Source organism: Aplidium turbinatum, chromosome 15 (assembly GCF_918807975.1).
Source record: "Aplidium turbinatum chromosome 15, kaAplTurb1.1, whole genome shotgun sequence".
Classification (NCBI taxonomy): Eukaryota; Metazoa; Chordata; class Ascidiacea; order Aplousobranchia; family Polyclinidae; genus Aplidium; species Aplidium turbinatum.
The window spans coordinates 10,072,940-10,087,197 of NC_137486.1; the positions used below are offsets into that span (position 1 = coordinate 10,072,940).

The 14,258-nt window shown below is 38.5% G+C and overlaps 1 protein-coding gene across 1 annotated transcript in view; it reads right to left on the reverse strand.

Annotated features, from left to right (window-relative positions):
- LOC145784337 (uncharacterized) overlaps window positions 1-14,258 on the reverse strand; it is a 28,997-nt gene that overhangs the window by 6,141 nt on the left and 8,598 nt on the right. The window contains exons 5-18 of the mRNA XM_082596137.1: window positions 11,183-12,091; window positions 10,965-11,050; window positions 10,049-10,202; window positions 8,242-8,418; window positions 6,793-6,834; window positions 6,177-6,266; window positions 5,402-5,556; window positions 4,758-4,839; window positions 3,836-3,954; window positions 3,343-3,427; window positions 2,485-2,591; window positions 1,862-1,971; window positions 668-826; window positions 153-255 (exon numbers count right to left, since the gene is read on the reverse strand). Coding sequence (XP_082452263.1) covers window positions 153-255; window positions 668-826; window positions 1,862-1,971; window positions 2,485-2,591; window positions 3,343-3,427; window positions 3,836-3,954; window positions 4,758-4,839; window positions 5,402-5,556; window positions 6,177-6,266; window positions 6,793-6,834; window positions 8,242-8,418; window positions 10,049-10,202; window positions 10,965-11,050; window positions 11,183-12,091 — 2,378 coding nt within the window. The remainder of the gene's footprint in view (window positions 1-152; window positions 256-667; window positions 827-1,861; window positions 1,972-2,484; window positions 2,592-3,342; window positions 3,428-3,835; window positions 3,955-4,757; window positions 4,840-5,401; window positions 5,557-6,176; window positions 6,267-6,792; window positions 6,835-8,241; window positions 8,419-10,048; window positions 10,203-10,964; window positions 11,051-11,182; window positions 12,092-14,258) is intronic.

Below are 14,258 nucleotides of genomic sequence, written 5' to 3' on the forward strand. Positions count from 1 at the left end.
AGCATATTGGTTTCACGTTGTTTACTTTTCCAAAGCAAAATAGCCGACTGTGCCATCGGTTGAGAGAGGAGATTTTGTCGCTTCAGCTTAAAAAAAAGAATACCTTTAATAAGCAATAATGAAACTTTATTGTAGAAAACTGAGTGACTCACATGCCTCGGTTGACCAGTGCCTTGTGAGCGTTGGCAACCTGCTGCGCACTGTCAAGATCACCTTGCAAAGCCAACCTTGCCGCAGACTGACTCGCGTATGTTCCTAAAGAAACAAATCATTAAGAATAGAAACAAGAAGCAATGATGAAATAAAAGATCATTGGCAAAATCTCCAAGTTCAACTCAATTTTATTTTTCATTGCTGGCGCGAGACCGTTGAGAATGACACAGCAAACACACAAATCAGTAAAATAATGTGTTTAAAAATCACAGTGGTATCGTTAGTTTAAACAGCCACCAAACCTACACGAAAGCTAAACAAAAGTTTCACAAAGTCTGTTGAGAATGACACAGTGAACACACAAATCAATAAAACAGTGTTCAGAAATTACAGTAGTACAAAACAGTTTCACAAAGTCTGTGTTTTCAGTTGCTGCAAAAACACTATACAAAACCCAGCTTCAAATCAATGGCACTACCAACAGAAAGCACGTTAGCATCAATAGCAAACATACCTATCACAGCCGGGTCCATCTCGCTCTCTGCCAACGCTCTGTCTTGAGTCACCCATCGTCGTTGCGTCAGCACACGCATCTTGACCGCGCCATCCAATGAGCGATACATGATTTTCAGTTGGAAATGAGCTTCCTTGGGAGGTGGCGTCACTGCAAGTTCTAGAATACGGTGGACGATGACACAGCATGTTGGAGAGAATAATGATTATCAAAAATTTCACAATAGAATAAACTGCTTGCATTGAAAATAAGTAAAATTGCTTACTGATTGTGTTAAAGAAACTGCGTACGTATGAGCAGTAAATTGAAAATTTCACGATTTTGAACGTATTTAGGAAATTACGAAATAAACTGCGTACATTGAAAATCAGTTTCGTGTAGACTAATGATTGATTGTTTTGGATAAACTAGGTACGTATGAGCCGCAAATCTTCGCTGTGGTGACGTCATTATGTGTTGTACAATGTGTCGTTGTTAACCAGCTCAGTGGCCGAGTGGTTATCACCTTCAGTTCTGGTAAATCTGAGACCGATTCCAGGTCGGGTCAAACTAAAGACTTTAAACACGTCACCGATTGTGTTCTTTCTTGCATAACGCCGTGAGAATAAGTCGAGTAATAATGTGATGACATCGTTAACCTGATACAAAATGAGCCCTATCGCTAAAAGACCTTAGCTGTAGTGGAGGGACAATAAATAAAACCATAACATTGTTATTTATGAACGTGGTTGTTAACTGTCAACAACATTGTGTTTAGCCAAACAAATCATGCTGGCAGTTTAAAATTGAACTCGACATCTTTCTTTACAAATATGGTCGATACCAGAATAAATGGTTGTACGAGTAAACTAAACGGGTCATCTGATATGGGTCCTCTTCGTAGAGGACATCTAACTTCATTTTAAAACGCCAGCTTGATTATTATGGTCAGGAAATTGTTGTGAAGCTTTACTAGGCAGGGCATGTTTCTAAAGTTACTAAAAGTTAAGTGTAATTTTTTCAAAATAAAAAAAAAATAAATAAACAAGCACTCACAAAACCCTGCTGCTACTCTACAAAGTGGTAAAACAAGGCTGAAGAGAGCCACTGTTTGAGATACCTTGAAGTACAACTTACTAAAGCAGTCATTTATGTAAAAATAGCAATTTTTACGAGCTGGAAAAACACTACAATAGATCCTGCAACAATACACACCATTGTCTTGGTGCATTCCATAACGGAAAGTGACCTCAGAGTCGCTGGTAGTGTTGCCAATGAATTGGGAAACGGTGCTGCTGGCTATGTTCTCCTCGTTGTAAAAGTATCTGAAGAATACGTATCATAGAAAATGTCTTGGGGCTTGCATGTTTTAAGCCGCCGGCGATTTCATTTTTTCGCATCAGTGAGAAATCTAAGATTATCAGGTCAATAAAAACTTGCCTTGATCATAACTCATAAACGAGCAAAAATTTTATTACTTTATTCTGTCAGTTTCGATGACCGGGGCTGCGTTAGTGGTTCAAAGCTCCAAAAGAATGCGAAGCGGCCATAATTCATTTTCCAAAAAAAGAATTATTTTAGTTTTGGAATAAAGAGTCTTCTTACATTTCACAAAGTTTATTAAATCCCCAAGAAATCGGTTTTGATGAAAAAATATTGATCGCAAAAACTAAAACTCGATTTAAACATAAAGAATATAGCAGCTGCGAAGAAGCTTCAATGTTGTGCAACAGAAGCAACACGACTTATTGAAGTTAAAAAAAAGCAATAGACTGTAGAACAAATCTCATATAACAACAGGTTTCTATAAACACGGCATCTGAACAAAGTTCACTTACAAGTGCTTTTGTGTGACCAGATCGATGGAGACGTTTGTGGCTAAGACGTTTCGCAAGATAATGTTTTCAAACGCTTCTGATAACTCGTTGGCTTCTACTATGCTCACCTGTCAATGACAAACATAGAAGAAATAAACTTGCGAGGTCGAACAACTTCGATGAAAAACTAAAGAATCCTTGCCCAGACACCAAAATCTGTCAGTTTTACAATGATTTAACATCTGCGGATCATAAATTTTCTCAAAAGCTTCTTGCGAAGAGCAGATAAATTGGAAAGGGGATTATAAGCATTCATACAGTACTCAAAATCTACAGTGCAGTATATTCTACGCATAAGCCAACAACATACGGAAAAGCTGGTAAATCATGTAATCGAGTCAAAGATTCACAGCAAGACGGACTATTTCCTCGAAAATCACCTTAAATATTCTTCTTTTTATTTTAGTATGGATTGATGCCGTTAAAACGACTGAGCACCACGAAGCTCCAGTAAACGCCTGCAGCATTTGCCTTTGATTATAAGACCATACCATCATTGGTAACTAGGCTAATTCAGTGCGGTTTCAACCGAACGCACGTACCAAAAATCACATATTTAACACGCTGGTCAAAACGCTCTTTTAACATGCAAAATCAATTTTCACAACGGACTTCATTTCCATAATTCACGTATCCGAGACAAAAATATTAGCTACAATATGCAATAAATCAGCACACAATGAGCAGGAAAGGGTGGCAAAACCTTGCCAGTTTTAAAACGTAAAAAAACGTAAGTTATCGTAAAAGATACCTTTCAACACTCAACAGGTAACACAGCCACTGAAGGCAAAATTTCTAAAAGATAAGACAAGGTTTTACCTTCCCCGAGGTTTTATCGGCAACTTTCCCAAGCTGGACAAGACGGCAGTCGGACCCAGCAATGCTCATAATTGAAACGATCACTCTGAAAGTAACGACAAAACTTCCATGAATAACTTAATTCTTCAGCCAAGAATTCAAGAAGGCTGCCGCAGATGCTGGGGGATTGCAAAACGAAGTGATTTGAAAGGTCACACAAAACTTGACAAAAATAAATAAATATATAACAGAAAATCAGACTGTTTATATTTTCAGTAATTTTGAATGACAGAAATTCCTGGCGCAGCTAACCTTCAAATTGCTGTTGACGGTGAATTGTGCTTAGTTTCTACATTATGAGCTTTATATATTTTTTTTATCGGCTTGACCAGTGGTTCTAACTACTTTGCTCCCAAATAAAAATTACTTAAAATTAATAATGTTTTTGTCAAAACGCTCAAAAGAGTTGGTCAAAAGTTTGTCAAAAGAGTTCATCATGTACTGTATTTCTAACCCTCTCGAAGCAGCGAGGCCAGTTGCTTGGTTGTAGAAATGATGACATGATGCATAATCTTCCTCTGTTTCGAGACTACCAACCCCAACATTGGCGCGACCATCTGTGCAGACGACAACCTGTGAATAAAGCTTCAATAAAAATAGTTTGAACGAACCGAAGCCCTTTTGAGTGACGTTCCAAGGCTCTCACCAATGACAAAAAATCAAGCGGATAAAAATGAGGGCTGCCTATGAGCAATCAACTTTTGATTAGTGGCAGTCGAGCTAATGTAGTGAGAAAGGCACGGGTTTGAAGAGTCCCAAAGATCAGACCAGATGCCTACAAACTTCTCCAGTCTAGATGCTCAACACAGCATACCAAATTTTTATGTTTTTAGATTAGGGTACATTGATTTTCGCATAATTTAGCAACGTCATACGCAACTAATAGAATCTCTTGAGTTTATTCTTTTCAGAACTGGTAGTTACATGAGTGCAGTGAAGCCTGTTCCCAGTAGTTTCTCGGAGTTTTGAAGACACATAGCAGTCAAACAGTTAAGCATTCTCATAAAGCAGAGCTGTTGCGATACAAAACGTACAATATGCTAAAATAGTAAAAGCAGCGTATTGACTTTGAAAAGTTGCGCATTCGATAAACTTGGATTACTGTATTACACAAAACCAATTTTCTTCTTCCATATTTCGTGAACACACGGGTGACCATGGTCGAACTAGGTTAAAGATAAAAATTTGTCGGTTGAACACGATGTGTGTCTAATTTTAGAGCATTCAAAAGAAACCGTTTGAACAAAAGCATAAGGTAAACCCATGGATGACATATGTTATTCAGCACTGCAGTGGCGTGACGAAAAAGCTTACAATAACCACATAGGCGGCATGAAAAGAAAACTTCGAAAGGTGCGGACTAAGATATTCGTCACCTGCGATCCCGGCAATTTTGAGGCCATGGCGGTTGACAACAGCAATGCTGGGCCGAGAGCAGTTCCACCGCTTTCTTTCAGTCTGAGCATGAACAAGTTTGATTCATGAAATGTAGAGCTGATCCAATAAAGATGAGCGGACGCAATTTTGGCAGGTAATTAAAACGAGATGAAAATTGCAATGAAATCGTAAGCATTGATTTTACTACTACCTCAAATTCGTATTCGGAGACTAAACATCGTAGTTGTATTTTCAGCGCTATAGAACAATGACTCCTCCAAAAAAGTGTTACAAATGTTTAAGAAGTCAATCTCTATTTGCATACAAAGCCGAATTTATATCTGACCACAATTTATTGAGTTGTGATTTAACAGCACGGAAAATTGTTTAATAATAACGAATAACCAAAGAAATGTCACAAAAAAATGTCAACTTTTATCATAAAAGTTTAATGTGCGTCGTGAATGATCTTGGCTTTAAAAAAAATTGTTTTCTTGATGATTGCTTCTGTATTAGGTAAATCGCCCATTTGAGGAAGTGCTTTAGTACCAGATCGCCTTTTCCAGTTATTTTTTTCCACTTTTGATTGCTTTAAAAAAGTAGTAAAACAGGCACAATCTGGTGGATACACAAATACACATACCCAAGCACAGTCTTAGTCAGTTGAACACGTGAACTGTGTATCAAGCTAGGCAGAGGTGCATTCCAGCCAGTGTGGCACAAATAGTCGAAGTCCAACAGTTGATATTCTGATAAAAAGGTGGCTTGTTCAGGAGAGCCATCACCTAGCATTTGCACCTGAAAGAAAATGCGTTCATCGCAATTTTATGTCATTTTTGTCTATGCTATACTCCCAGAAACACAGCTAAAGTTCCTAAGGATCTTAATCTGCAGCCTTTCTTATGAAAACCTTAATAATGGCTTTTATTAATCTGTGGCCATATTACAAAATTTTAGTCTGAAAGCAATAAAAAACTACCATATTATCGACTTGAAAACTCGTCTAAAGAGAAAACTTAAACCAATTTTCACGCTTCAAGTCACACAACCATGTTGTTACATTTCCCTTGTCAGTTTTGTTGGAGTCCGGTCTGTGACCGAGGTTTCAAGATGCATTGTTATGTTGTACAACCACTTTTGGTAAGGGGTGTTCAGTGTTCACCCAGCCAGCCAATTAGTGATATTTTTACCTTGACCGGTTAATCAATGCAAAAAAAGTTGATTTGGTAGTTACGCAATCCGAATGTATCCAGCGCATGATAAAAGCATTCTAGCAAGTTCGTCAGACGCGAGTGAAAGTTGCACAATTTGATAGCTGTATAAGATACTTACACCGTGTAAATGTATTGTAATGTTTAAAAATTGTAGTTTGAAACACGTTAAAACTACAACAAAAGAATTTCACAAACAAATCAAACCTCGCTGTTGAATGTGACCAAAGCGACTCTGCAATTCGGTTTCGTTGCTTCGATGATGTTGAGTTGATCGCTGATGGCTTGCTGCAGGCTCTGATGAAATATTTTAATGCAATTCGTGAAGCAGGAAGAAACTAAACACAACATTGCGCATGACTAAGGAATTGCATCAGGTTAAAACAGATCGTTTGTATTTACACTAGAAGTAAACAACGATCATGCTGCTAAAAGCGAAACTCAATCTATTACTAAACACAAAACGTGATCGGTGGTTTTCAAATTCACTGCATTAGTGCACAACGTTTTTGGCATGCTGAGCTCGCGCTGCAAAAAAATAGAAATATCTCGCTATGTCAGTTTAACCTGGTTATATTAATGACATCATACGTAGGCCTACTACATTTAGACAAACCGTGGATTATTAAATTGTAACACAAAACTTATATTTTAATATAAAAAATACACAGCCTTGCAAGGCATGGATTCTGATTTAGAATCTTTACTCTTAAACAGATGCTTTCATCCAAACTACATAAGGATTTAGTCCAGCTATATCCTGATTTTGCTTGATACAAACTTAAACTTTAGTAGAAAGTAGAACGTGGATAGGAATACATACTTTCAAGCGTGAAACGAATAAACATCCGGTGTCTGACGTCACCTACAAGTTGCAACATAAAACCAATTTATGGCGGTTTCAAAAATAAAATGATTACAATTACCGATCCGTCGATTAACTTCGAGCAAACTCTTTTGAATTATCTAATCCAGTAGTTCTCAAACTGTGCGTCGCGACGCCCTGGTGCGTCGTTTCAATTTTCCAAGGGCGTCGCAGAAGAGTTTCGTTTCGTAGCTGAATTCAGTTTATCTTATAAAGATGAGGTTAATCCAATTGATTAACAGTTTCAGTTGTCATCAAAGTTGTTAACTTCATTAAAACACGCCCACTGAAGTCAAGAGTTTTCAAAAAACTTTGTTGAGAAATAAATGCAGCGCATCGGAGTTTGCTCTTTTAATTTTCATCCAAGTGGCTTTCGCTTAGAAAATTCTTTGAACGCTTCTACGAATTGGTGGATGAACTTGAGGCTTTTTTCCAGCAAGAAAATAATCCACTTGCAGATTGTTTAGCTCAGAACAATTTTTTATTGAAGTTGGCTTACTTTACTTGTGTGATATCTTCGCCAAACTGAACATTTCTATGCAAGGGCCGAATAAAAATGACATTTCAGATAAAATTGCAGCATTCGTTAAAAAGCTGCTATTGTGGAAGATATAGCAAACCTGTCTGGAAGCTCTCGATACATCACTTTCTTGTCCAATTTGCTTGAAAAGAAAAGTATGACGCTGCCTTCAAATTTGTGAAGCATATTTGGGCAACATTTGTCCAAGCTCGAGTCGAAATTTGCAAAATACTTCCCGAAAAATTTATCAAACTACGAATGGATTCGTGATCCTTTCGTCCAACCTACTCCACTGTCTTGTACTGCACAAGAAAAAGAGGCCTACATTGACCTTTCTTGTGACAATTTCCTGAAAAGGACGTTTAATTCAGGAAATCCGGCAAATTTCTGGATTTCAATGAATGGCGATTATCCAGCTTTGGTGAAGAAAGCACTACGAATTTATTTATGTAAAGCAGGATTTTCTGCCTTGGCGGTGATAAAAAGCAAATTTCGATCACCAATAAACACTGAAAGAAAAATGCGGGTGGCAATTTCAAAAATTCTCCCAAGATTTAATGAACTTTGTAAAAACAAACAAGCCCACACGTCACATTAAATAATATGCATTGCTTTTTGTTGTTGTATCAACAAGCAAAACTTTACTAATAAGTTTCCTCATTAACTTTTATTTGCTGGCGTCGCAAGTCCAGAAAACTTTTCCAGAGGCGTCGCAACAAAAAAAAGTTTGAGAACCACTGATCTAATCAGACTGTAAGCTTTATCAGCCGCTTAAAAGAATCAATTGTTATCGGTGCATCCAACCTTAAAAGATTAACTGGAGTACACCATACACATTTTTCAAGGTGCATAATATTCAACGCGACGTCTGCTTTATACTGACTTACCTCCGATGAGACACACATGCTCCCGGATGTATCCACACAAAAAATAACGAGGGATTCATCCGCCGTTGATGAACAAGTGGGCGGCTGAAGTACGTATGTGACGTCATTTGCGCAGTCGGCAGGCACTGATTGCACATGAGAATTGTTTTTCGACTCGCAAAAGATACAGTTCCATTCCTGATTAAACAGTAGGTTGTAACTGAGGTGCGCCAGTGGTTAAAGAATAGAATAAAGTGCTCAGGAAGGCAAAGAAGTTAATCTTCGGGTCTATCATCAAGTATTTACGCAATGAAATTCCACGTCGATATTGTTAACGCAAGTTTCTCCACGTGTTAATTTTATTCGTAGGCCTTTATCCATTGTTCGTTCAACCGTTTCGCCACTGTCCAAATTGTTTGCTCTACGTTGGCAGTGATTGACGTTGGTTTTGCAATGCCATCGCTGTCAACGTGGAACCTTTTTCGCTATAAATACCAGTTCATTTGTAGTGTTATTCATTCGCAATTCAAAAGTTGTACTGAAGAGAGCTAAATGCTCGAAATCCGGATATACAACAAATTCATGTTGTGTATGAATTGGAATTAAAAGCGAATTGAAGTTCATCTAGTCCTTTGTCTCCATTCATAGAATTTGAGCATACGCTGACGACGACGACGATCAAGCTTGTCATTTCCTGTCTTGCTAAGACAGTCATGTGCTCTCGAATTAAGGTCTTTTTGGGCATAGATTAGACTTGGTATGGGCAAGCTACAACCAGTGGGCCAGGTCCTTGCAAATATTACTAGCAGCATATCAACGGAAGCGCAGGTTGCTACGACGTAGTCAGCTACAAGTTCATGACGCTCTTGCGCTACCTGGGTCCATAATTCCAACTCTAAAAGATTTCTTGCCTGCTTGTAGCCTAAAGCGTTCACCCATCCTTTGATTAAACGCTTTTATCACTCGGAGCCACTAATTAAATAGATAACCAAAGCTGATTGAGAAAATTTTTTGAAAGGTTTTGCATTTGCAAGTTTAGTTAAAATGTTAAACCGTGTCGTTTGATTACAAACAGCAACCATAAACTGAAGGCCAAAGTGACAAATGTTCACCACGATGCCGCATCCAACAGTAGGACAACCACACAGAATTGAAGTTAATGATACACAGTTTGCATAAACATTAAACACAAATAGGTTTAAGAAAACCGAACTGAGACCGCTTCAAGTGTTATCTGAATATGTGACGTCATTCTTCAAACAAATAAACAAACAAGAAGCAATTCTGTCATGCATGCATTTGCAGCGTGCATCCTCAATAACGTAGAAACCCCCTAAACTACCAATTAATCACAACATGATTCGTCATGTGAATCAGTCGTGAGTCGAATTGTCACCAATCGAAACTATCCCTGATGTCGTTGGTTGTTTCAAGCAAAGTGAACCAAAGAGTGTTGATCGCATGTGAACGCAAAGTATTTCTGATCTTTCCTGTACGAATTCTCAAGTCATAACTCATAAATAAGCATCTTTCAAATATAGTTTAAATGTCGTGAGGTGGCATGCCGCTCTTTGAAAGCTGTGTGCCCTGCAAACAAAAACTCATGCCGACACAACAACATTTCTCCAACACTCTTATGATTATGTGTTTAATAGTATATTATATATATAGTTTTTAAGACTTAACTACGACTGACAAACAATACATAGAATAATGGAATATGAATTGCAGGATAGAGAATATCAGCAGCTTATTCCTGAATCCACTACTTGACGTTAAACGACGTAGACGACATTTTATGTAAAAATACAAAAACATCTACCCATACCTGTTCAGCGTTGTTTGCAATTGCCCCACACTTAAAGCAATGGGATGGCATCACAGGATGGAGGAAACTTTGTTTGTTGTCTCCAATAATGCCCAACTTCACGCAGACGATGTTCGTATCTGCGCAGGCGTATGTGGACTCGCTAGAATTTGCCCTAGACACAGTTGTTGGTGTTTAGAAATTTTTGCGCAGCATGCTTTTGGCTCGTTTTACATTGGAAAAACGGGAATTTTGTTGTCCTTGCGGTTTGAGTTTGATTGGAGGCAACAAGTTTAGTTTTCATTAAGCAAATCGAAAACTAACAGTGATAGATACCAGATGAGGTGCAATATTATTATAAATTCAAAATACATGACAATAAGACATGTTTTCAAGTTTAAAACAACATCAGGCCTAGTTCTAGTTGCATAGTCTTCAATGATGTTTTCTTCTAAGTTACTATCCACCCCTTTATCCAGCACTGATGCACTTAGCACACTCCTATGCTTTAGATAGGCATATGACGAGAGTCGAGTATCGAGCATAAAACAAATTGCACAAAGTAAGTCTGGGAATCGAACGCCTGCCCTTTCGATTCGGAGCGCAATGCGGTATCACTGCGCCACGGTTGCAGCTAGTCACTCAGCATCACATGTTAATAAAACGACAAAGCTCGCTTCAAACAGAGGAAAGAGTGAATGAATAAAAAACACTTACCTGCACTAACCATAGAAATTAAAGAACATGTGCCATAAAACAAGATGGAAGAAAATATTTCTTCATAACGCATCAATCATCATAAACTTAATAAACATGTAGGAATATGCAGCGTGACAGAAATTCTTATAAAAACGGTTCGAAGGCATCTATTTCAGTAGTTCGGCGTACAAGCTCGATACAGCGTAAACAATTAAAAACTCATAAAAATTTGACTAACTCTTTGATTTGGATTTTTGCTGCATCCCTGTCTCGACGAATCATGCTTTGAGAAAGATGAGGAGCCGATGGACGGATCAACGATGTCTAAATAGAAAAAGTTTCTTTTTAATTTTCAAGTGCAGCACATGTTACATCATCACATGAAACTGAATTGGGCAAAAAATGAGATTTTGTGATTATGAAAAAATAAAAATCGATTTTGATTGCTCCACTCACCACTCCAACTTCTTGCGCAAAGTTATCATCATCGGATAGAGTTTGATCAGATTGCCCAACGTTCAAAGTCCGAAGTTGCTGCTGCAAAAACTCTGCATCTTTTCGCACTAAAGTGGCAGTTAGAGGGGGAGCAGATGGCGTCACGTCTACAGTTTCGTATTCTTCAGCCGTATTGCCTTCCATATGGGATAAGGAAGGATAGCATGAAGGTATGACTTTGGAACCAACATCACTATTGAATACTGTCAGATAAGGAATATTTGACGCTTCTTTTAAGTCCTCTTGGTGTGAATGTGATGAGGAGTCTCTCAAGTCGGAGAGGCGTGCGTCTGCCAGATCCGATTCTGAAAGTTTTGGAGGTTGATAGTTCGGAGAGAACGGATTGGTCGGACGAAAAAGGATGCTGTTGTTCGGGATGGCTGTTTTGAGAGCCGAATTGCTGCCAGAAAAATCAACTGCTTCTTTAACATTCTTGCCATTAGTCGCAGTTGATGATCTACCACGTTGGTCGGCAGTGTCCTCCAACAGTGTCAAGTGAAGCTTTTCATTCTGAGGAGTTAATGAGTCGGTTTGTTGAGGAATAGAAAGAGGGTCGAATGGTGCATTAGGAAGAACATTTTTTTGCTTTGGTACGCTTGGAGGGGGATTCAGCAGAGGTACTGCCGGGATTGGTTTCTTGAAATTGAGTGACAGATCAGGAGCAGAAGAAGTCAAAGCTTTATTTGATCCTAAAAGTTCCTCAACATCTTTGGTGGATCCACTTTTACCAGATGGTATTGGAGGAGGGATGCTGGATAAAGTCTTTGCACGTGGTTTTCGTGGAGGAGCGCATGGCATTTCTCCTTTAAGATGACGGATAGGGGCTCCACTTTGTGAATATGGACTGGGCTTTTTTTGTATTTCTAGAACCTAAAAACACCAAATAGAATACATTATAACTCGGTAAAACAAAACAATAACATTAAGTTACAAAATCCAAGACATGACGAGTGTTCTTAAAATGAACTACTCGTTTGAACTGTCATGAGCAGAGCTGTAAGTAAAATAATTTTGATATTTTTGTCAACAGGTTGATCACAGGTTTTTATCAACCGACAATACTTTTAAGTTTCCCAAATTAACCGCAAAACTAATTATTAAAGATTCAAGGTGATTTAAGTTGGAAATTGTAGCCTATCCATTGTACATATATTATAAAAAACGGAAACACCTGCATAGCGCACATACAAAACGGAAACTACTGCTGAAATGGAAGCTACCTTAACCAAACACTTTCTATCAGTGGGTGTAGCAAACACAAACAAAAAGTCCTACTACTCTTGTTGCCATTATAACATAAGCAAGAGAAAATGAGACATGTATGAAACCAGAAAAAACTACGCATCAGACAGAACGGTTTCCATTGATTTGAACTTGTTGTTGCCGTAACAAAATCAGTTATTTTACAGTGTCCGACTGTCCGTTGGTGTCTGCAGATGTTAAATCGATGTATAAATTATAGGATGTCAAGCCATATCATTGATTTATTCCAAGGCAAGCTTTGTAAAGCACAGTTGTGAGGCTAACAGAAAAAATAGCTTTTTATCCCTTCTCAAAACATGCCCGTACCACCTCACTCCATTCGCCTTCACCAACTTATCGACATTTTCATTCAACCCAAGCAGGTTTATAAATTCTTCGATGTTCCTTTTGTCCATCAGCTTCACGCCACACATCACCATCGCTCTCTCAGTTCTTCTTAAAATCGCCAGTTTGTTTTCCCGTAAGCACCATGTCTCACTTCCGTGACTGCATTGCAGATCTCACGCAAATGTTTTTCTCTCATTTTCAATGGAAACCTTCTACCACAAAACTCCCGACACTCTCTAAACTTCACCCAACCAAATCTTACTCTTGCAGTCACTGCCGCTTCACAACCACCACTGGCATTCAATCTATCTCCTTGGTAGCAAAAGGAATTCACTGATTCAACTTCGTCATTCAGCTTTTCAACAAGACCAACTATTCTTTCTTCAATCGAATCTTCTCTTGTACATTCGGTAATCACATCAATCACAATGGCAAAGATTAGAGGAGAGAGCATCCTCTCTCAGAGAGGACAGAACCCTGGTGTACAATAACCTACACCAAAAAATCGTATGAAAGGACAGATCCAACGCGAACTCTCGTCCTTGCACCGTCATAACGACGCATAACTGCTTGCACGAGTGCCTCTGGTATTTATTTTTTTTTCTCATTGCCCATTCCATCACTCTTTTTGGAACTCTATCAAACGCCTTTTCCATGTCCATGAAACACATGAACAAGTTCTTTCCATTGTCCCGATAATTCTCTTGCAACCTTCTCAAAATAAAAACAGCATATGTCGTTCCCTTCCAGACATAAATCAACACTGCATTTCGTCCAGCTTCACTACATATCTTATTCTATTCTCCAACAGCCTTACCACTACCTTCATTGCATGTTCCAACAACTCCACTCTCCTATATGACCCACAATCCATTAAATCATCCTTTCTCTTGAAGATGGGCATCACCACGCTCGTCTTCTATTCATTTGGTATTCCTTTCCATCTAACACACGTTGGCTGATTTTCTGCATTACTTTCAATCCTGTCTCTCCACTTGAGCGTATCATTTCCACAGTGATTTCAGATAGTCCAAGAGCCTTCCCCGATTTCATTTTCTTCATTGCTTGCATCACCTCCTCTCGAGTTATTCTCTTTAATAGACCTGCTACCACGTCGGCTTCCACATTTTGATCCCAACCATTTGCAGGCCGGATCCGAACACTGCCGAATGCCGATCTATATTATGCCTGGTCTATATCCTAAAGCCATTACGCGTTACTGAAGCAACAAGGGCCAACGAATCCTTCTTAAATACATAATGCAACAAAGGCTTAAACATGAGAATTATTGCCAAGGTATCCAGGATGATGAAATGACTATAACAAAAAGATTTAAATAGATACTTTGACAACATTTGAATGCTGCAGGTCATAATAATTTGTTTCCTTGATAAGTAAATTCACAGAACGCTAGACCACATGACCTGTCATTTCACTGACACACTTT